This window comes from Manacus vitellinus, unplaced genomic scaffold (assembly GCF_001715985.3).
Source record: "Manacus vitellinus isolate BGI_N305 unplaced genomic scaffold, ASM171598v3 scaffold_0_pilon, whole genome shotgun sequence".
NCBI classification, from domain to species: domain Eukaryota; kingdom Metazoa; phylum Chordata; class Aves; order Passeriformes; family Pipridae; genus Manacus; species Manacus vitellinus.
In genome coordinates this window covers 34,709,852-34,734,209 of record NW_021938789.1, presented here as the reverse complement: position 1 = coordinate 34,734,209, position 24,358 = coordinate 34,709,852, and the positions used below count along the sequence as shown (strand labels likewise).

The window sequence follows — 24,358 nt, the reverse complement described above, 5'->3', positions numbered from 1 at the left end:
AATCCAGGTCTAATGGCCATAGCAATGCCATCATCTGGAGCTGGTTGGAAACTTTCACTTTAGGGGAAATAATTTCCTTTTTATTTTTTTTATAAATTAGTTTCTCATGGAATTGAATAGGTACTCTTCTCTTGAAACAAAATCTATGATCTTTGTTTAGGAAGCATTGAAATGAAATCTGTTTTCAGAATTCCTCAAAGCTTATTAGCAAAATTAATAAATTTTTGGTCAACTTGGCCATTTCCACTCAGCATACAAAAAAGTTGACAAGAATTGAATTGTTTTCAGATATAACTGCTCATAATGTCCCTGCCATTATGACCAAAGAATACCAGGCATTTGGAAATTTTGATTTGCTGCTGCCAGGCCAGACTTAGTTCTGGAGACTGAAGGCTCTCGAGGTCTACTACAGAGCCAACCCTTTGCAAAACTCAAAGCTTTCAAGGTCTGGAAATCCTAGAGTCTGTAGTGCTTTTCAAATCCTGCATCAAGGAGACAGGATTGTGGAGAGATTTGGCATTAAGGGCTGCCTCTCCCATAGCACTTTGGTCTCTGGTAACCATTCTTTGTGCCAATCTTCTGAAAACACAGACTACCAGGGAATGCTGCACAGCTGAGGTTTTGGGCTGTGTAAAACCTTCCAAGAAATTTGACAGTGTTTCATTGGAACTTTCCATTTTTGCAAAATACATAGGTTTTGACCAAAAAAAGCACTTTCAATGATTTTTATAAAAGATGCTTGGGTGAAAAGTTAGCAGTCAGCTCTACTCAGATGGTAGGTCTCATGATCATTCTTTCCTCCCTTGCCTTGTCTTTACAACAGCTGTCAAAATGCTTGGTTTGCAAAACAGCTTCTCATAAACTCTTTAGTGTTTCACAAATCTTTGAACGATGGTGATGATAGTGCACAGACTTTGGAAACCTCGCTTTTGGTTTCTGAAATGAGTGTCACTTATAAGAAAGGATATATAATTAGATGCTGGGTCCATACTACACAAGTCAAATATTTGTTAGCACTGCACTTGAAGGGAGGAATGTTGCCAGCATATACTGCCAGATAGATAAACTACATTTGAGCACTGCTTTGAGCAAAAAAAAAAAAATATCCTACCTGAAAGAAGAGGCTAATCTTTCCTGTGTCAGAAATATAAAACATACCTGAGAACCAATGATAAGCTGAATAAGGTGGCAATCATTCAATTAAGAAATTACAGACTTGCAGGAATTACATTACTAAGTCTCTCAGTACTCCCTTAGTTTCTTTCAATTTAAAAATAAGGGAGAGGTGGTAATGATAACACACAGAACTAAAAATTCCTACTTCTGATATCAAGTTATGCACATTTTCCATTCCTTTTCTCCTTGGTAGCTATAAATTTTGTTTACCTTTTTAAAAGATGCTGTATTATCTAACATAACCAGGAAAAGGCTTTTGTTAAAAACACTGCTATCTGAGTATTCTCTTAAGGAAAGTAGCTGCTGTGAGAGTACTTATTAGATGAAAGGTTTAAGCAATTTGGGTGGAAAATAGAAACATATATACAAAAAGAATCCCCCAAAGATATGCAACAGGCAGGGTTTTTTAAACAATTATCTCTTTTCTGTCACATTAGTTAAAATTTATCTGCAATTACTAAAACGCAAGTGAATATAATTAAGTTTTTAGCCTTCTTTTTGTCTGTTTATATCTGTTTCGATTTCCAGCCTACCTAGTCAGATCTACCTGGCATTTGAGAACTGTTTCCTTTCCTATCACAAGCTTTGTTTTTCAAATCAACTTCAATTCTCTCTTCAGAAGTGGTTTATCATCAGGGACTTAGTAGAAAATTTTTCTGGATGGGAAATGTGAAGGAATTCCATGTGCTATCATTTCTCTGAACTGCTGCTACCCGTGCAAGGTTGACGAAACCAAGATGTCTTTTGCCATAGAAACACTACTGTGTATGCATATGCTAGTCATAAGTAATAGTTTCTACATGTTTTTCAAGGGCTCTCACACTGAAATTTATTTTAAATCAAAACTTGCCCAGTTCTAGATTGACTCAAACTTCAAAGATGCAACAAAACTCCAGGATGAGAGCATTTTAAAATAAAAATTAGAAGATAAATGATCCATTCCAAAGAAAACAGAACCCACATGTTTAACAAACCCTTTACCTTCCCTGTATTGACAGCCTGTGTAGCATTATGTTGATTTATCCTAGAAAAGAGATGAGTGCAGATAACATACATCTGACATTCAGGATGCAAGGTCACCCTGTATTTTAGATTCCATTAACTAATTTTAATGTATGAGTGATTAATTTGCCCATGAGTGTAACAGTTACAACAGATGCAGCTGAATTGACTGTGTTACTTCATAATTGCAGTCTCCACATTGGTATAAGCATCATTCTCAACTAGGAGTTAGTGGCTCAGTGTAAAAATTACTGGGTGAACTTTGTTATCCAGGAGCAAAATGTGAAAAGATTTCTTTCAGGCTTAAAAATAGGCAGATGAACCAATAACAAAAAGCTGAAGATAAAAAATTCTAGAACAAAAAACTATTATTTGTGCATTTATATTGTATGTGTGATGAGAGTCTTTAGTCAAATCTTCTGCTGCTGCAAATTAACTAACTTAAATGTAAAAATAAAATCACTGAGACTCATTAACAACAGCAAAAACAAAGCCATTTTCGACAGGCAGATATTTCTTTAATTGTGCTGGTAACTTTACACGGCCATTCTGGACATCTGACACTTGAGAATAATTAAATTCAAAAGCACCATACCTTCCGGAGAGGTTTGAGCTTGGTCTCCATTATGAAGTCATACTTGCAGAGTTCACAACAGCGCGTGTCCGAGCTCTTAATCCACTGGTGCAGGCAGGCCTGATGAACAAAGCGCAGGGTCCCTGTGCAGCGACACGGTGTGATGAGGGGACTTTCATCATCGCCCTCACAGTGACAGATCCTGACAGGAAGGACAGCAAGAGTGAGTGAGGGAACTCGCCAACCAGCAATGCAAAGGCCTTGGTTTATTTACACTGCTTTCTCATCTTCAGACTTGACATTCAAAAGATGCCAGGTGTATGACCTTTCAGATTGAGGCCCAGGAACACATTCCTTGTTCCTTTGTGCCATTTCGTAATTTCTCTTTGCTTAGTTATTTCTCTTTGAATTTGCTATGTGGTCTGAAGGTGAATCAATAGAAATAACACTGTTTTCCCCTTTTACACATGGCAGAACCTTTGAGACAAATACCAGAGCTCTTTCTAAGAGCAGAATAGTTCTTGGTCTGTAAAGCAATGCCAATCAAATCCTCAAAGGCAGACAAATCTAATCCAAGCTGAAAATATCAAGCATGATAAGTACAAGAAGTTCCTAGGAGACCTCTTTGGAGTTACACGGTTAAAAGAATCAGAGAGCAGTTTTAAGTACTCTGGAGTCATGCATATGACACAGTGTATACACACATGCACACACTTTTTAGGAGGCAGGTGTTAAAAAGTCACAGTTGTTTTTTTCATTCTTCACTGTCCCTTTGAAGCACACAGCTGTACTATCTGGAAAACAAAAACTACAGCTGTAAGCAGACCCTAAGATAGAGGTTGGTCCCAGAACAGTTTTACCTTATGATGGGATACAGAGCTTTTCGTGTTGTGGTTTTCATGTTGCATAAAGTAGTCAGTGTTCTAACATCATAATCTGATGTTTTTCTTCTCTGACACCTGTCCAAATGTCCTGCTGATCTTATTCTCTTTACAAACAGTCTCCTGATCATATCAGGAAAATATTCACCCATTGAAACCAATGGGAGCTTTACAGGTAAGCATCTCTGTGAAGGCAGAGAAAGCTCTACGGTGAGCAGAAGGCTTAACCAAACACCTGAAATTAAGGAGGTCCACTTCAACAAAGAGTAACTCCCTCCCATCCCCAACCCAGAAAAACACACCAAAGCACCAAAGCACCCAAGCCCTAATCAGTGCCTGAAGTGTTAAACTAGCATGCAAGAGAAAAAAAAAAAACAACTGAAGCCTGAGTTCTTTCAAAATAGAGAAATAGCAGTAACAGCACAGATCCTGGTATCACACAAATGAAACTTAGACCTTAGACACTTAGGAATGGTTCCCTCAGACAAGACACAGGCAGAAGCACCTGAAGATGTCTGAGGAATAACTCACCCTTTTACAGAGAAAACTGCGACTGCTCCACTCCTAGGGTAAGAAAAGGGGTAGGAGAGCCCTGCAATGAGATTGTCTTCCTACTGGTCAGGTTAGGGAAGACAGGTGACCTTCTTCCTAGCACAGGAGCTCCTGGTGTATGTCAGGAGGCAGCCTGGCAAAGACCTCCTGGAAAGCAGGGGGGAAGGAAATTCCAGTGTCTACATGAAAGATCTATGAATCAAAACTGGGAGCTTCACTATTCTTCCATGGTGTAGCTCCGAGCCATGAGAAAATGAATCTATGATAACATGAAAGCAGAACAAAGCTGCTTTGCTGGAAATATAAAGAGAACAAAAAAATCCAACAAATAAATGAAGCTTTGGAAACCTGGTCCACTAAAGTCAGGTTTCAGTGTCTGCAATGGTGCTTGCAGAGGATTTCATACCCCATGGCAATGGAGGGGAGAAGAAAAATACCCACAATTTTCTTCTTACACACACTCATTTTTTGAGACAAATTTTACAAGAACTCAATTTACAGTCTTGTCTTTACTAATCCAGCCAAGCTACATGCATCAGTAGCTTAGTTCTCCTATATGGAGATTTCTTATTGAGCCTCTAGCTTAAGCAGAACTGAATTTTCAAAACACCGAATAGTTATTTTTCTAACAAATGCATTCCCAGCTGAGAGTTACACAGAAAACATTACTTTCTTTTTAAATTAAAGCTATTCCCCAAAGGAAAACCAGTATTCCTTGTTCATTTAAATTCAAGGTATACATAATTTATTTTACAGCCTTAGCATTTAAACTATTTAGAAATTAGACAACTAAGCTATGTACCCAAAAGCCTTTATTTCTACTACTCCCAAGGTTGTTTAAAACTATTTTCAGAGCTAAAAATACAAGCCTAAAACTCCACTGGGATCTTCAATAAAGTGACACTGCAAATTTGAAACTAATAGAAGTAATCTCTAGTCCAAATACTTCCACAGAAAAACACTATATGCATTATACGTTCCATTTATGCTTTCCTTGGACAGAAGTTAAAAGCCAAATGTATAAATAACAGGGTGACACTAAGAACTTACATTATACAGAAGCTTAGACTAAATAATCAAATGGTCTCTTCTAGCTTTTTAACTATGAAATATATAACTGGAATTAAAACAAACTTCAATAGGAATTAAAGTCCAGAGAAAATGACCAAAGGTATGGCTTTCATTAGCTTGAATGCTCTTTTGTCTCTTTGGTGCAATTTAGCTCTTTATTATTTGTTTAACCAGAAGAAATTAGCTTAAAAGAAATTTGTGCTACCTAAACTTAGAATGACAGTCTAAAAATATATGGGTTTCTGACAGCTATGGTAACAGTCTTGGCTAAATGTTTAAACATCTTCTAAAGCCTTTGACCAGATAACTTGCACTTTCTGCCTCAGCCATTAGTACCACATCACAATTTTCTCTGTCTTTGGCCTTTGCTGTATTCATCTATAATATACATCATAAATATCACAAATTATAGAAAATAAATTGTAAATAATGGTTTTGAGAAATTTGTTGTGCAAGCAGAATGGAGGTAGGGATACAAAGCACAGACTTACCTGAATAATATCTCAACCAAGTAGGAGGCAGAGAACTTCCATTCTGGTTTCCAATTGTCAAATGATCATAACTGTCTGAAACTTTCATGCATCAGATCGGCTATTTACAGGGCTGAACTTATTCTGCAAGTAAAATTTGCTTGCATACTTTAGAAAATAGTTGAATGGAAAAAACATAAAACACTCTCTACAATAAAGAAAAAATATATAATTTGCTAAATCTATACTGATTTATTTACAAGTTCTAGTACAGCACTGATCATGCTTAAACTGCAGTTTCAGTTGCTCAGACACACCTACAGATTGTACATACTCAGCTTGTCTCAAATTTTTAGTCCTTTAGTAGATAAATGGCCTTCATTATAAACCAGTACTTTTGACCATCTGGAAATGGAGGGGAAGGAAATCAGCTATTTGACCTTTCAGTTTAAAGACCTTTATATTCACAAATTGAGCCTCAGCCTGCATAAATTTTTTTATTTTTTTTTTAGGTTTGACAGCTTAATGCTTTAAAGATTCCTCTCTATGAACATCCTTGCTTTTCCAGAGGAATAGATGAGCACAAGTCTCCAAAGAAGCTTTTCCTCTATAATTCATGTGTACACCAGACAACACAGGATATATGATCCATTAGCTGATCTTCCAACTCAGATAAACAAAATTTTATGTGTGTATGTGTATAATATACACCTACAGACATATCCCTATACACTGAGATCACAGAATATCTATATTTCTTTAAATAAAGCTTACTGTGAATCTTTATGAAATAATACTCTAACAGTGCTGTCATCCTTATGTTTAAGTTTTTGCTTTATATGCCAGTATTTTAATTACCCAGCACAGATTTTTCTAGCAGAGAATTGTTTCTACAACCTTCAGCACACAGATGTACCAAACAGAGAAATTAGTGCCAGCAGTGTGCATATATCAGACGAAAAAAAATCCACAAAAATTCTTTAAAGGATGTTCTTAAGCAGCAGGTTCACACACATTGCAACAAATTAAGAAAAATATTTTTCAGGAAAAAAAATAAAAATTGCTAAAACTGAAAATACATTTCAGTGTTTTATGAATTTATATAATTCATATAAAAACTGCTGCAGAGCTCTTGTATGTTCCCTACAAAACAACCCCTCCCAACCAAAACAACACCTCAAACAGAAACAGAATAGTTCAAATACTTCAATTTAGAAAACTTTTAGAGAACAATGTATGTAAAAATAGAAAGTTAAAGAAGTTTACTGTGAACATTTTAGAATAATTTTTCAGTAATTATTTTTGTTCAAAATATAACTGAATTTAAAGCACATTGAAATGATGCTGAAAAACTTACTGTAAATGCAATGTTTGATTGAGAAACTGTATGACATATTAAACTTTGTACCCTAATGACCATGCAAATTAGTAAGTAAAGTTGCCAGTAGTTTAAGGCATAGCATCTCTTTCACTAAATGGCATATTGCCACCACACATATATAAACAAAAGGAATTTCTTGTCTCATTAAAACAATGAGATGCAGATAAACAAAGCCCTCAGAAGTGAGGCATCTTCAGAATGTGGTACTGTCATACTGTCTTTAATTCCTTGACTATGAACTGTCTTCCCATGTTTCCCATGGCCCTGTTCATTGTAAAAGATAGAAGGCAGAAAGGTAAGTATGAAACAAGTCTGAAGTTGTAGGCATTCATATGCTCATTGAATTTCAGCCTATTTTCAGAAAACCAGTAAGAGCTATCTTGAATGACTGTCCTTCACTTCTCATCAAATTAAGTTGTTTTTTTTTTCCATATAAACATTTCTTACATAATCTCAGTTTAAAATCTTAAATAAAATCAGTATGAAACAAGGAGTTCACATGGTAAACTTTCAGGTTTTCCTAACAGTGATTTATTCTGGCAAAATCATAGCAACCAAAATTGAAGTCTAGATCATTATCATCTAAGCTGCTTATTCCAAGAGATACAGGTAGATTCGAACAGATTTGTAGGTTTTTCTTCACATGCAGTTAACAGTTTTACTCTCATTAAAGGGAATAGCTGCTAATCTCTAACCCTACTGGAAAAACAGCAGTTTCCCTGACTTGTCTTTCACTAGTCCACCTGACTCTTCAGTAACTACGAAAACAGAATGATCTCGCTGCCTCTGTAGTGAAGTAGAAAACACACTTATTCTGCAGGAGTCCTGTGTGCACTGTGAGACTTAGTGCTCTACTCTGACCTAGCTGGCAAATGCTCTTCTATGACAGTATCTGTATCACTCCATAGATGACTACTATCAAAGGAAAGTGATTAAAGATAAGAATCAATCAGCATGCCCCGTTTCCACTTCAAGCCACATTAGTAACCTTTTCACTAGGAGCAGCGCTGGTAGAAAAGTGTTTGCAGGAATTCTGCATCACCAGAACTCTTTCTGTGGATTCTATATTTTCAACTGGCACTGCATTTGAATACCTGATAAAATTTTCAAGGATTTTTGGCCATTACACATAGACAAGGGGTTTAACTATGGTAGTGTAGCACAGATAGCTTTTACAGACTTCCCTAAAAATACACGAAGTCAAATTTCACCCTCATAAGCAAATGTACAACCTAGGGGAATGCCTCTGTGACTTTAAAAAATAGAAGTGCAGATGGGGGCCCAGGCATAATGATGTACAATAATGCTTAAGGGCTATAAATGATGTAATGATGTAAAAACTGTATTGTTCTTTAACATTCCTGGGTAGTGAACAGCTACGTCCATGCTAACAAGCATTGCAGTGAAAATGTAGCAAATCTAGGAAATCTGTTAAAAAAAAAAACAGCTAGGGCTAAAACCTGTGGTAACTACCCCAGACACATCTTGGTGTACATTGCTTTGATTTGATACTGATTTTAGGTTGGACTAGGAATACACCTTGCAGTTTACTTTCACTCAAAGGGAACACAGTTGGCGAACCCTGAGACCAATCCTCAGCATGGTCTACACTATGGTAAAAGTAATGATGATCAGATGTGCTTCAAAAGCAGGCTTTTTATCTGAACTAAAGCACTAATGGAGGCCCCCTTTCTCAAAATTAGGAAGAGCTACAGCCTTGTGACTGCAGCATGTTTACAGCAATCGTGATGCAACTTCTAGGCACTAAATTAATGCAGATGCCCAATACCCATAGTCATCTTCCTGAGGACAGAAGTACACCAGTAGAAGAGAAATGCTTTTGAACTTTTAACAGATCTCCCTAATAAAAGAGGGAAATATTTTCTCCATATAAATATGCTCAAGGAAGATAATGCCTATTCCAGAAATACTTTTAGTGAGAAATTATTGAAAAGTCACTTAAATCTTGCTCTTCACTGGAAAGCACACATGGACTCATAATGATTATGCAGAGAAAAATTCTTACCCTGTTCAGCGGGTACATCTCATTACTATATCTCACTATTGCTAAAGGGAGCTGAGTCAGAAAGAAACAGCAGAGTTGGAAAATGTTGGAGCAAGTGAATCCCTGGATTTGATTTTTTGGCTGTGAGGATTATTAGCTTCAAGCATGAAATACCATGAGCTTCTAGGTTATCTTAATTGGACCAAAAGGAACCAATTCCACAGGATTGCAAAAGGATGCACAAAATTGCTGTCACTACTGTCTGATTTTTTCTTAGGAAAACGATTCTCCTGTCCAAAAAAGGTCATTTTCTCTTTTGCCAATTTATAAACTGCTTACAGTGCTCTTAAATAGTTAGAACCTAAAATGAAAGCAAACATCTTTATTAAAAACTCCCAGCAAGTAATTGTCATTCATAAACAGAATCCACAAAAACATCAAACTCTGCTCATGCATAATTTATCACTTGGAAAAAAAAAGTTAAATTCACTGAATATGTTCAGCCTGCAATAGGTTACAGTGTGCCATGTTTCTCTTGCTTTCATTTTACTGGCTTTTTTTTTTTTCAAATCTCATTTCCATTCTTTGCACTTTTAAATCACAAAGTAATCTAAATGACAAATTGGTCTTACTCTCCATTTAAACACAGTGTAAATGAAGCACATTAATTCTCCATACCAAATGTAATCAATTTGTATAGATCTTCCCTGTCACTCCTGCCCTTCTATTATGCCATACAGTCAGCTGTCTTTACCTGACTAGAGGAAAACACATTTTCGAAATGTTGCACCACACTAGTGGAATTTCATAATGGCCCAGGGAAAGCTTTCTCTTCATTTCTGCAAAAGTGCTATGAATTTGTATGAGACCCAAAAGCAAACAACATTAGCAAAAGCACACTAAATATTTTATTTTGTCAACATTTCTTGTCCTTCTATTAATCTCCCATTATATGTGATAAATAGGATATCTAACTGTCTGAAGAGTTACAAGTAAGTGCTCCTCAGATGGCCTGTCAGTGCCACTCAAGATATGTGTCTGACAACATTAACTGCACTGAAAAAGTTCAAAGAACTAGAAACTGCATCTTAAGATATAGATTTCCTCCCACCCAACTGATGAAAAAGTCAAAGCTTTAAGGAACTAAACTCCATATAGAAAATATGCAAGTTTTAAGTATTTAGTGATGGGACCCTTAGAACCAAGGGTATCCTCTCACCCTTGCTTTCTAGTGAGAAGTGGTGCCATTTCACCTGTTTGCATTAAAAATAATAATAGGTTTTGAGAGAAAGAAGCAGAAGCTAGGACTCAGTTGTCCCCCAGATAAATGAGTCTAACCACAACAAAGACATGCCTGCCTTGCTTTGGCTCTCCTTGCATCCTTGTGAATCATGGAGAGCTTCCAAAAGAGACTGTATAACCAGAATTTCATATTGCTTCAAAGACTAATAAACCGCCAGACCATCATACAGAGGAGGATATTCCTCAAGAAGCAGGAGATTCCTATCAAAAAGTCACCTTGCAAAAATGGGAAAGTAAGTAGCAGCCCCAGTTCTTTTGAAGGAAGGGGTGAGGAGAACACACAGGACAAGATTCAGAGACTTAGCTCCTAATGAACCTGTCATCCTGAGACCAGAAGGTATGCACTAACATCCCAGGTCAGAAACCCTCTTCAGCCAAACACTAAAAGCTGGAAGTAGAGCATTTTCCAGTTTACAGGGATTTTAGAGGGCTCTGGTTGGTATTTCAAGTCTACATATTCTGCACTACTGTTTATTCACAGGATCCAACATCATGGTTTCAGTATAAGTAGTTTAAATGAGTGTTAAATATCAGTGGTAGAATTTAAACCTATAAATATATCTATCAACTGTTCAACTTTCTCTTTTTTAACTCAAGGACTTGTTTCCTTCCAAGCAGCTTTCTGTCTGTTGATTGTGTGAGCACTCCTCTACCTGAATATTTCAGAATGTAAGTATTTTCATGTAAGATACTATCTTTTTGCAGGTTCTACTAATTAACATTATGAAAAAAACACAACCTGTTACAACACTTGATTTCCCAGAGAGAAACTACATAATCATATTGCTTCTTGTCATGTGCAATATACACTATTTCTTCCTATCTGTGATTGTGTTAGCATATAGAAATGCCCATTTTACTCTTTTCCAAAGTTTTTAATGGCCTTTAAATTTGCACACTAGCTTTTAAAAACTAAGTTTTGAAAATTATACTTGAAATAGATTCTGCAGATCTCATAAATCAATATCATCTTCTTTATTTCTTCTCCCCATCTCTACCTGTCTTCTGGCATGGTGTACTCTTCTAGTTACTTCTCAAATGAGGGCCTGCTATTACCTGACTGCATAAACAGTGATTCAGAGAGTTCAACAAAATCAAAAATCGACTTCCAATAAGCATTTTTTTCAAAGTGAGAAACTCTGCCTTATTTAAGTGCATGTGGTTTTGCTGAAATGACTGAATCAGTACTACAAAATTATTTTACACCAGAAGCCCAACTAGTCAAACAGAAAATATCTTTCAACTCTCCCATAAGATCACCATTAAGATTAATTCAGAGTCAAAACACAAAGCACTTATGATGCACTAGTGGTAATAGCAACTAACCAATTTTCTTTCCTTAGTAATCCCCATGTGAAAATCCATGGGACTAAATCCTCACAATCCATTCACTTTATCATGTCTCACACATAGCTGTTCCCTTCAGGGAGATTATCCACATGCAGATGAAAGAAAGCTATTTCTGAGGCTGTGCCTCAAGCCACATCGCAAATTCCAGCATAAAGTATATATGAAGAAAATCTCAGACACAGGGCAATTTAGGAAAAGGGGTATCCAACTGTATGATTTAGAAAGCCTATCCTGTGAATCTTAAAAAAAAAAAAAAAAAATTATGTGCCAAAACAACTCAGCAGCAGCAGAATTTATGTTGTCCCTAATCTCAGAAGCAGAAACCTTGCCTTCTAATGGATTCCAGAAGAAATCAGTAGTTCAGGGAAGAGATTGTAAAGACCATTATTGATGCCATGACACTGTTTCATCACTTTGAAAACAAAGAAACAGTGACAGTAGAAGGGCAAATATTTCACATGAAGTGACTAAGAGGCTTACTTTAGACTAGCTGAAGAATATATTGTGCCATGGTACTATATCTGACTAATGTGCTTAAGCTGGAATTGGGTGTGTCCTACCACATTCCTGCTCATGTTGCTAAATGCAGATTGAAGAAACTGCTTACAGTAGTGTTCCACTGTCAACAATTGACACTGAGGAAATAAAGGGAAAAAAAAGTCTCTCCAAAAACTTAAAGACAAAATAACTGGCACCAAGATATGTTTAAGATCCCTGTTTCTCTGCTATTTCCACACAATCCCACTTAGGTGAGGGCCATTCCTCTCACCCAGTGTTGTCATACCTCCAGAAGATATGAACAGCTAGGATGAAAACAAATTTTCCACATCACAACCAGCTATGCTAATCCAGCCTTAGAATAAACACCACAAGTCCTCTGACCTTTTTCTGTTTTTCATGCAGAAAAATGGTGTCTCTATGCTCAACTACATTGACATGTAATTATTCTTTTTTGTTTGTTTGTTTCAGATGCGAGATCATGAATTTGAAGAAAAACTCACCACAGTTTCATGAATCAATTAGGTGCAATGACCTGTTCTGAAAACCAGAAACTACGGCCTATACTGAATTGGTGGTAATGCTGCCTAAACGACCATATTAACACTGGTTGTTCAAAGTGCATCTCCACTGACAGTGAGCCTGGGGGCACACACTTGTCAAAAGCTTTCAACTTTCCTCAGTTAAACATGTCTGCCTGAAAAGTTTGCATGTACACCCAAAAGGCTCATCCTTGAAAAAAAAGCCTGACAAACAGTGCCTGAATAATTATAATAAAATTCAATGGGTCAAGAAGACAGATAAAAGACAAGTCCACTTTTCATCTCAAAGCAAAGTCAAAGTTTGGTGACTTGGGCAACAGTTAGGATTAATCTACATGAGACAATGACAAAACTTTAATATCTATCTATTTATAGATATTACAAGACTTAAATATATATATATATATAACACTGTACAGTAAAGCCCATATAAAGACCCATGCTGAATATTTTTTTCAGGTTTAGGTAGCTTAGATTCTTAATAATTATTAAATGACCTGTTATACATGTCCTGTGTGTACTACATTGGATCTTCAATATGTGCAGGCTTGGTGGTTCAGAAATTTAAGACAACTCTGAAGTTTTTGAAGTAGTTATCTGTGCACACCTCTACACACCTCATACACTGCATATACATTTCAAGTAATATGGTTACCACTGTTGCTGTTTCTTTGCATTTCCATAAGGTGAAGAGGTCCCAATCCAGCGGTCTGTTCCTGATATACAAGTTCATGTACAAAACCAGCTGGTCTTTACTCTTAAGAATCATAAATTATCATGACAGACAACAGTCAGACAATGGAAATGTATATTTATTTCTTGGTAAGCATAACAAGGAGCACATAGCACTAGCTGTATTAGTAATGGCTTATATCTTCTGCTATGAAAAAAACACAAAGCCTGCAAGTTACCTTTTTTCTTTTTAGAACTAGGATCTTTGTATCGTGTTACGGGGTTAAAGTATACTGTGAAACTGCATGATGTGGCATCATGAACTTCCTCATCCTGACTGTGTTTACATTTCCACGCTAATTTCTTCCCAGAAGAGAAAAGTGAGAAGTTTTGGGTTAACATATGAAGAAACTAAGTCTGATTTACATTTTGTAGATGAGAGTCAATGCTGGCTCACAGGTTTTGTGATGAAAAAAAAGAAATGCCCGTTTCAGTTCTGTTAAACTTACGGGATGGTGCATTTTCATTTACCACTAAATTAAGTAATTCGAGACCTCCCAGCTGTGTACTCCAAATTTGGATGTTAGCTCAGAAGTGGCTAGCTTGCTCTCATTTCCAGAGTAAAATGCTCACCTTCTGGTTGCACGCTTCACACAAGGACATCAGACTGTCAGAAGCCTGAACTTCTGAACTAAAGAGAACTCTTGGTGTTGCTTTTCCTTTCCCAAAGCTTATTTTAATGCTTATGCTGCCCAATCATCCTTTTGTATCATTCCAACCCTTGTGATGGGTACTGACCTAACAGCCCCTACACATTCACAGTGTAGAGGTGGTTGGCACTCCAAAGTGCCATACAAATTATGTCACACCAGAGAGGATGTTTTGAAGGCACCATCCATCAGATTCCTGAGGGTAATGGCAACTTTAGAGGACACTGAATCAAGACCATAAGTTTATTTCATATAAGTCAATGAAAAATGACAGATAGGGACCAAAGCTGGATTTGAACTGATCATCTAAGGAGGAAAAGCTCCATATCCCATTGTATTGAGCTATCTGGCACTCTGTTTCATTCTCTGCCTCTGGCTCAAGATTTAAAACACAGCAATAGTCAGAAGACACAGCGGGTCCCTCTTCAAGAAGATAGATAAGAGGAAAGGAAAACATCTGTTTCCCTTGTAGGACTGCTGTTTTTAAGTAAGAGAAGTATGTCTTCAGATTTAGATATGCTAACTTTTCTGTAGCAAAGGTTCTTGTATTATTTCCTGTGGCCTGCCTAGTAGTTTATTACTAAGAAGCAGTGACAGAAAGCAGTCAAGAGAAGGTCACTCAGACCATGGCATTGAGAAATTCCTCCTAAGAATGTTAAATCTTTCTTATTAGAGACTAACCTGCACACTTCTAAGTCATCAGACCAGTCATCATAGAACACTGGAGGCTTCTGAACAGCATGAGGCACAGTGGGCCCTGCCCCAGCAGGTGCTCCATTATCTGGGACTGCCAGAGCATCACTGCCAGAGCCTGCCTCTGCAAAGGAGTCCTTCAAATCTTTACTGTGTCTAAGGAAACGTGCAGGCTGACGATCTCCGTGGTAGCTTTTCCCTTTGCTTTTCCCACATTTTCTTGAGGAAATCCTTGCTTCCTGAGATGATGCTGAAGACTGTGATTCCTTAAGCCTCGGAACCCTTCGGCGGTGGTTTAAAGTAGGATTCTCAGGGTCAGATACCTCTTGTTTCTTTTTTCCCACTGTCCCCAAGGTGACAAGTTCAACAGCATTATTGCTTGAGGACCCATCCTGGTTACTGCATGATCTATTGTTTCTTCTCCCTCTCCTGGCCAGTCTGGCCTTTTCTCTTGCTCTCCTCCTAGCCTGAGCCCACTGACTCTCATCTGAAGATGATGATGAATCAGATGCATTCCAGCTGGATCTCGGAGGCTCAGGATGCAGTTTACAGTCTTTCCCCTTTCCTTGCTTTTCTGTGTGCTCACCATTGTCTCCAGTTTCTCTTTTCCGCCTAAACCTTCGCTTTACGTGTTTCTTACCAGACTCCCTATTAGAAGGGGTCAGCACCATGACAGGGGTTGCATGTTCAAGCTCATCTTCTGACAAGTCATGCAAGGTAGTAGATCTAGACAAAGCAGTAAGCAAAGGAAAGGGATGGAAATGGTAAGGGTGGGTGGAAAGAGAGAAATCACAAAAAAAAGGATGAAAATGAGAACATGAATTTTAATAGAAAAACATGAGAACAAAAGCAAAAACAAAACCAGAGAGATCAAAAGAAAACTAAAGTCTATGTAAATTATGAATAAAGTTAAGCAGAAGCAAGAGCTATACAATATTTAATAAAAACAAATAACAAGTATCAGCCATATTAGAGTATACTTTTCTCAGTACATACCTACAAATGTCCTGAGTGGAAGGGCAGACAGACAACCGTGACTGACTCCTGGGAGCTGTTCCTGTTGTAGGACTGCTTGCCTGTTGAAATAAGTTAGACAGTTTGGAATCTTTGTCCATGAAATACATTGCAGATATTTTACTGCTTTGCCACATGATAAAAAAATTAAAGTAACTGTTTCTGCTGTTCATAGCTCCCTGTTGAACATGTACAAGCTCACGAAATACAGGAAGTTTGAACAAAAGCGAAACCTATTTGTGGAACTAAGAATGACTGAAGTGTTTGAGCTCTCATTCGCTCATGACTACTTTTTGTCATTGTTTGAGGAAGCAGCTTTTAACATTTGAATTTTCATTTTGATCTACTGTAAATGTCTGATGGGAAAGGATATTGTTTTTATTTCATGCAATCAAACAACCATGATGATTCCTTTCAAAATGGCATGAAGTGCATTTGTATTATGCTAAGTGATGAAGAACCCAAAGCTAACCTATGTTGGACTGACCAAACAGTGAGAAAATTAAAGTGCATTTTAAAAGGTTTTCAAGGCAATCAGATCTCCAAGAAGAGCTGAAAATGTTAAACTGATGAGCCTGAGAAGTCCAAAGTGCAGGCTGCATCTCTACAGAACTGATCACAGCAGGAGATATAAAACATATTTAGTGTGCAAAAATTTTGCTCATAAGGTTGTTGCTACAACTTGCAGATTCAGTTACTCAATACTTTCACTGAAAACATATTTTGATGGTGTTAACAGCAAACCATTTCAATCTGCCTCACCATCTACTGGCAGCAGAGCTGTATGGACATGTAAATCCAAGGCATTTTGTTTTTTCAGGATCCCTCATGAGACACAGTCTTGTGGGAAGAGGGTTCAACACAAATCATTGTTAAAGCTCTTACCTTCCCTTAGCTGATTAAGGGCATTAGCTTTCAGTATGAAACCTATCCTGTTGTAAGCATCACTACCAAATGCAGACAAAAAAACTACAAGGCTCAGAGTCCCACAAGATTGTGTACCAGATGCAAGGGATGACTAGTAAGCAAGAATAGAAATTACAAATCATACGACGATGTAAAGGCTGTCATTGCAATCTCTTGTACTAGCAAATCAAATTCAGTCACATGTAGAGTCTGTAATTAAAATTACTTTTAGTTCAACTGTCACAGATATTTTTGTGGTGTCAAAAAGGTGTTTGAAAATTAGTAGTATGAGCAAAAATAATTACATTATTGTACCTGCTGTACAGTGTACCTGCTGACACTTCACTTTTATCCAGGGTTCTTAATATCCATTACATTTAATGCATACAGCTTTTGGAAACATCAGTCACCACTGTGTGCATTTTTGCTTTTGACTGGATACCAGTTGAGACTTAAGAATGGTGCTTTTGTATTAAAAAAATCTTCTAGCTTTTGGAATTCAAGTAACTCTTTTTACCTATTGATTAATATCACAAAAATACACCAAAATCCACTAACAATATTACTAATTTTTCACTACCATGAATGAAACTTGGAGATACAAAAACAAAGCCAACTTGAGAAATTAAATTGATAAAGCATATGGACACAATGTTTTTGCAATGTCTGGAGGAACAAGGAGGAACATTAATGTTCCTCCATGCAGTCTAATGCTGGAAAAAAAGGACAAGTATCAGTGAGAGAAACTGTATTTCACATCTCCTTTTCTACAATAGCAACATTTCAATCACATGCACTGTGACAGAGTATGAATTTTTCTTACATGCATATTAGAAACCTATGGTATATATATATGGTTGGGTATATAATCTTTTTCCACCTCAGCCTCTGTGATTAGTTTTATGTCATTAGGCATAGCTTAACTATTTAATGAGAAAGTATGTAGACATCATCACCAGAACCAAGTTGTTGGGCTATATGCTGCTGCTGCTGCATGTGAAAAAATGTCCCTCCAGACTAAACCCCCAGTGAAGGACTGCTGAAGCAATCCAGCCCCAGAGTCAAGTGTGGACTCCCGAATTCATCTCTCATGAGCTCCCACTTCTTTTTTCCCCTCACAGCTGCAGGACTGTCAGCATTGCTTCCTTCAGGATTGCTGTACTACAGGGGTTTGGCTTGATCTTAACTGGTGGTCAGGTCATCTCCATGCTGTAAAAGCTATTTTTATATCATCTTGCCACAAGCATCTTTTGAAGGGATAAGGAGAATGGATAAGCTGGCCCAGTAACCATACAGTAGGTCTGCACTGGTTCAAGAAAGTTTGAGCAGCTATTAAAGCAGGAAGTCAGCTAGACAGTTCTTAAGAAGGCTGAAATCAAGCCAAAAATTAAAACAAATTCCTTGAAAAGCTTTTACACTTACTATTTGGGACTGCAGACAGGTGGAAATCTAATTATTTTAAAATAAAAATTACATTACCAGTTTGATTACCTAAATCTTATATATCACTCTCAACTGCAAGGAGATCTGGACTCTTTCAGCCCTGCTCAGTCAAATTTACTTTCTAGTTCCCCTGCACTGGCATAATGATGTTATGTTTAGCTACACATAACTCAGAGAAAAGTTTATTTCCTTCAAAAATAATTTATGTAAAAATCTTTTAAAATAATGAATGCTTTTAGCTTGTTTGTCTAATCCCTATTGGAGCAAACATGACACTTGGGCAGACAAAATGCCAATGCACCACTTAAGTCTTCAAAAACAAAGCAAGAAAACTCCAAAATGCCAAGTTATACACAAGATAATTCAGATTCTTACCTGTGAGCAAGTTTATTCAATTGGCTTCTACAACTTTTAAATACAAATTTTGATTTTTATCTACTTTAAATTAGGTCCTAATGGTAAAAATCACAGAATCATAGAATACCAGGTTGGAAGATACCTCAATGATCACCTAGTCCAACTTTTCTTGGCAAAAGCACAGTCTAGACAACATGTCCCAGCACCCTGTCCAGCTGAATCTTAAAAGTGTTTGATGCTGTAGAAATAAAAATTAACTGATGCAGTGATTCACAAAATCAAGAAACTTAGTGTTTCTGATATTAATTTTCTGATCCTTAGTTGTGTTCCTCACAGGTATTTATTTTGTAAATAAATCTATTCTTATCTCTGAAAATTATATAGGAGTAGAGTGACCTGTTAGTGTCAAGTCTGTCCCTGCTACCACATGCCACATCAATATAATAATTCACAGCTGTTTTTAAAAACCTGTAAAATTCAACTCAGCTGGAAGCCTAGTCCAGACTTTGCCCCCAAACCCCTCTGCTTTTTCACCCTACCCTGTTCTGATAGCACTAATTGCATCTGCTTTCTGCTGCCAGCACTTCCTCCAGGCTTACCCCAATTCTTTGGGCAATATCCACTCTTAACCATCTCCTCTACAAGCTATACATCTCAAACTAATTGAAAAAAAATAATAAAAATTATAGTCTTGATTCCAGTCTCAGAGTGAAGACACCTAACGTGGCAATTAGTTGGATTGTGTATTTAAGAGAGAATTGTGTATCTTCAAGGCATATTCGACAAACCTGAACAAGATAGTTTGAAGGTATTCTGCTCTCATCTTATCAATCCAACTCTTTCGGGAATATATATGCAACAGATGTCGGAAACAGTCTCAGGTAGACAGATCTTATTGCTATAATTGCTATCCCATTGCTATATTGCTGTGCAGCACACTGAATATTTTAAGATACTGTATTTAGTAAATAGAGGGATCAGACTCATGCTGAAGGACTCTAATTCCACTTGGCAGGCAGAATAATGATTTTTTTAAAAAATAGTATTTCTTAAATGAATGTCCCTCTTCAGACAGCTATATTGTACAGCTTATTGGAAAGGGAAAACTAAACAAGCACTAATTTTATCATAGCAAATTATATCAGCAGCAGAATTAAATGTGGTAATTCAAAATAAAGCTGTCTCACAATTAATTTATAAGCAAGGTAGCTCATTTCTCTATGCTATCAACACAAGGAAGAGGTCTGAGGGATAATGCCAACTCCAGCTGATTATGTTTGACATTTCAAAAACATTGTTAGTAGAGAGAGATTCCCCAGTCACCACCTTCAGCTGTCTTGGCCAGTTTAGATGAACTCTCTAGTCAAGGATATGCAATTCAATTAACAGACATGACAGAGCACTCATCCATAATTATTTTTGGTATGTTCAACAGGAATTGATAGTGTTCTTTTCAAACAGAATACTGGTAAACACAGAGTTTTCAGGACAAGTGAGATGATAATCATGTACCTGACACAAGGGGACTTCAGTGTCACACACGTGTCTGTGTTAAAAGGCCAGCAAAGACAGAAACAGGGGACAGAGAGAAGTTCAACTGATGAAAGCAATAAGAATTTCAAATCAAGACTGCCTTTACTTTGGCGTTCAAGATCTGACAGAATTTTCCAGATAATAACAAAAAATGGGAGTACTCATAGGCCATACGTTGCTTAGCCCTGCATGTTGAAACTAGTTCAAGAACATGAGTCAAGTTGTGCTCAGAGAAGGGCTCTACTTTGACCTAACAGAAAAGCTGACTAAAAACATGTTCCACAAGTGTAAAGCATGCACATAGGAATGGAGTGAAGCTTTAAAATAACAAACCAGATGTAATGGACAGCTTATATAAAATGGCCTCACAGATATCACCAAAAGGCTAATGAATCCTCTGATGTGTCTGTTCTGAATAAGGAAGGCCAGAGACATTTCCAAAAGCTGGTCAACTTACGACATTGCTTAAGTAGAAAGTTGCAGAAAACTGACGGGTGTTAGGGCAGACAGGGAATATGTCTAATACTTTTATTCTCCTATTGAGTTTGCTCTAATAGCAATGATGCATCACAGAATCCTCCAGATCCCACCAGCCATTATAGTTAAAAAGATGAAACTCTATCCTATTTAAAAATCAGCACACAAAGGGACAGATACCTTAGAAGATGAGAGCAGTTTGCATGGTAAGAAGCTCAGCAGGAGACTGAGACTGTGTATTTTAATCTGAAAATATTTGCTTTGTAAACCATGCACCTTTTGTGGAACACATCACCTTTATGAATCTCTACGTGGACGATTCCTCGGGTCTAAAAAGTTCAAAAACCTGGTGAAGGTGACTCAAGTTGGGTATATCTTACAAGCTGTGTCTTGATGGCAACTGAAACTTATGCACATGGGTTTGGGGGAGAGGGTTTCTAGGTTTTGGTTTGTATAGTTTTGGGGTTTTTTCCTTTTCTTTACTTGTTTCTTTATGATGGTGTTCTTGCTTTGTGTTTAGATCTCAAAGCTGTTATATATAGTCTGATTTATGGCTTTACAGCAACCATTAAATTAATTGGTAACTCAATTTCTGTTAAATTAGTTTTCACAGATTTTCTGGGGGTAAATTATTCCTTCCATATTTCTTCCCTAAACCTTGTCTTTGTCTCCTATCCTCCTTCCCCTTCTTCCACCTGCCTCTGAAGAGAAGGAAGAAAGGGAAAAGTAACACAAAAGGAACAAAAAGAAATATCCTTACAATTCTGCTGAACAATATCATTCAGCCCCTTTGAAAGCCAGTATGATCATGTCATAAAATGGTTTGAAATCTAAAATCAAAATTGCAATTGGCAAATCTATCCTATTATTTAAAAAATGAAGCCAATAAAAGTACTTACAACTTTGACTTGTAGACTCAATCAGCTTGTTTAAGTTGTTTTCTCCTGTCTCCTGTCTGATTTACGTTAATCTTTATTTTCAAGGTACAGGTTTGACTCAAAAATCCACTCTTTCTATAGACACAGAAGCACTGCTAGCGAACCTCTGAGTTATCAGATGGATTACAGTTTGCAAAAGTCTTTGTATCAGAGTAACACAATAATTTTGATCTATGATTCGCTTCAAGGATGCATCTTTATAGCCACTATCACTTTCTTAATGAAAATTTTTCATACTTCTTAAGGAAAAATACTCTGATGTACGCAATTGGAACGAGGGATGTGCTGTTTCTTACACAAAAACTGCAGAACATGAGATCAGCAGTTGTGCTGGAGGGAGCTAAATGGAAATTCACCCGCAGGAAAGGTGAAGCACAAAATGTCTATCTTCTTTGTCACTAGATTTTGTAGCACTTAAGTTCTAAAAGTAGTCAGTATTAGCATTCAGAAAACCATTTAGACTTTCTATTCCAAAGAAGGCACCTGTTTTCACATATCCTTCTATCTGCAAGACTAAAAGCCTCAAAATGTTCCTATATACTAAACAGATCTCTTTTAGATGACATTTCTGCCGTCCTCTCACAAGTGCATATGTATGTGAGTGCACACACCCACCATTTGGTCTGGTGGACTTTGCAGGAGACAAACTGGATAAATTCCACTTCATGAAGATATCATTATTATATTTGAACAACTCTATTGTAGTGTGTATTCGATATCTATTTATTCCAGCCCAAAGGAAGAGAGAAACCTAAATGTGCCAAATCAAAAGAGTTGTAGAAAGAATACTGAAATTACTAAACGAGAAGAAGTGAAACCCTGACAATACATCATTACGAAAACAGGAGAAGTTCAATAAACCTCAAACTGCACAACCTCCTATGTCCCCTCCAACCCCATTTTGTGCCACTGTAGAAATAAAGTTTGCTTAAATGAATTTCTTTCTAGGACAAATACATGAAATCTGCTTCTGAGTGCCATGGTGAAAAAATAAATGCCATGTAAAGATTTCCAGAATGCAGTAGGTATGTTACATACCATAATTATTATTACAATAATTATAAACAATAAGCATATGTAATAACTTGCATACTCTGTTTACTGAAAACAAATCAAAGCTACTTCTCCTGTATGATACTGGCTATCATAGGAAGGACTGAATTCTGTGATAACAAAATGTATTCATAGAAACTAAATAGGCATTACACACTAAGTAAGCTTGTATAAAAAACATTAAGATTGTGGCTCTTAACACATTTCACACATATATGCAATTTTGTCTGGGTGTGTCAATGTGGCACATTTAGGTACACTCAAAACACATGACTGGTAAGAACTGTGATAAAGCAGAATCTGTATAACTGTACATGTTTTTGTATACATACAATCACTTTTTTTATGTTTTCCCTCCCATTAGAACATGAGTTTAAAACAGGCCAAAAAAAAATGTATCCAAGAGTAAACTGAAAATGTACTATTTTCAATGGTTTTCCCCTGGAACCAACATGTATTTAATGCAATTTTATTCATAAGTTCAAGTTTTAGGCAGACTTAGGCAAATTCTGCAGTCATGCCTTTTGCTGATTTTATTGTAAATAAAGCATAAATTGTATGGACAAACCATGAAGTATTCTCTACAAGTAGAAATCAAACATTTATATCTACGAGGGAAAAAAGGTGCAGAAACAGTCACTATGCAATTTGATCTAGTTTTAGGGTTAGGTTTTTTTGCCTTCAAAATGAATTATGTTTTGGTGAATAAAATCTTTTCACTAATTTGTTTACTTTGTGCTGTTGGTTTTTTCAGTAAATGAGAGCTAAGTGCCAGGTTAGTCTTCACCTTTGATAATAATGATTCTGTTTATGAGCAAGAAGAATCATTTAGATGACTAACATAACATTTACACTCATATTTTAATGCCAGTTTTGTATACCTGGTATTAGTCACTGTAACAGTACATTTGAAGACTGAAATTTTACACTTTAGAAGAGCAAGGACTTTTTTTTTTACTTGGTTTGTTTTCTCTTTTGAAAGCCCTAAGTTTTCTGAGTTACTACAGTAATTTAGAAGCTATGCTCGGAAAGGATGGAGCTATGTGGTTCCTTGAAAAGAAAAACCACCCACCACAAATCTGGAAGAGAATTTTCATTTATTATTAGTGTGAAATTGGCAAAGAACAATAAGAACTATGGACCAACCTGTAGCAGTGCAGTCCCCTGTAGCAAAATGCAAGGGCTCACACAATTGCTCTTTAGGATTCTGTCATACAACAGGTATCTTGGAAATGCTGCAATCCTCTTTCTGGCTATCAAAGTGCAGTCCTCTATCTGGCTATCCATGATACAAACTTATTTTAGAAGAACCTTTAAGTTCCTTTATGTTTTTTTCCACCAAAAAAACTATCATTTTTGCTTGCATTTGCAATAATGAAGATAGAAGATATTACATGTTCTGTTGCTATTACTTCCAAAGGCATGATGGCAAGTTTACCCATTAAAAAAAGTATAGGGTGTAGAAGTGAGTTCTGCTTCAAGTGGTGTAAATCATCCAAACTGCAATACAGGACTCCTCATACATTCACTGAGAGAGGATGAAAAATTTGAAAATATCAAAACCTAAGCGAAAGATTGTTCAATTTCAACAGAAGAAATTAGATGGTAATTTATAATTCAAAAGGATAAATATTATATTACTTATTACAGAACTTGATATCCAGTTTGTGAAATTTGTTTCAGAATCGGAAACAGAGTAGCTCAAATCAAGAGTTAATACGCTGAAAATAAATTTTTCATCTTGAACTTTAGTTAGCA

At 36.7% G+C, this 24,358-nt stretch overlaps 1 protein-coding gene and 1 long non-coding RNA gene across 3 annotated transcripts in view; one reads left to right on the top strand and one right to left on the bottom strand.

The window, feature by feature from the left end:
• Nucleotides 1-24,358, bottom strand: part of MARCHF1 (membrane associated ring-CH-type finger 1) — a 149,746-nt gene that overhangs the window by 18,208 nt on the left and 107,180 nt on the right. For both annotated transcript variants that reach the window (XM_008933124.3, XM_029963154.1), the window contains exons 4-5: nt 15,876-15,955; nt 2,774-2,954 (exon numbers count right to left, since the gene is read on the bottom strand). In XM_008933124.3, coding sequence (XP_008931372.1) covers nt 2,774-2,954; nt 15,876-15,955 — 261 coding nt within the window. The remainder of the gene's footprint in view (nt 1-2,773; nt 2,955-15,875; nt 15,956-24,358) is intronic.
• LOC108639441 lies at nt 2,865-12,887 on the top strand. Its single transcript, XR_001920490.1, has 3 exons — nt 2,865-2,975; nt 11,033-11,083; nt 12,734-12,887. It is a non-coding gene; the product is annotated as an uncharacterized LOC108639441 (long non-coding RNA).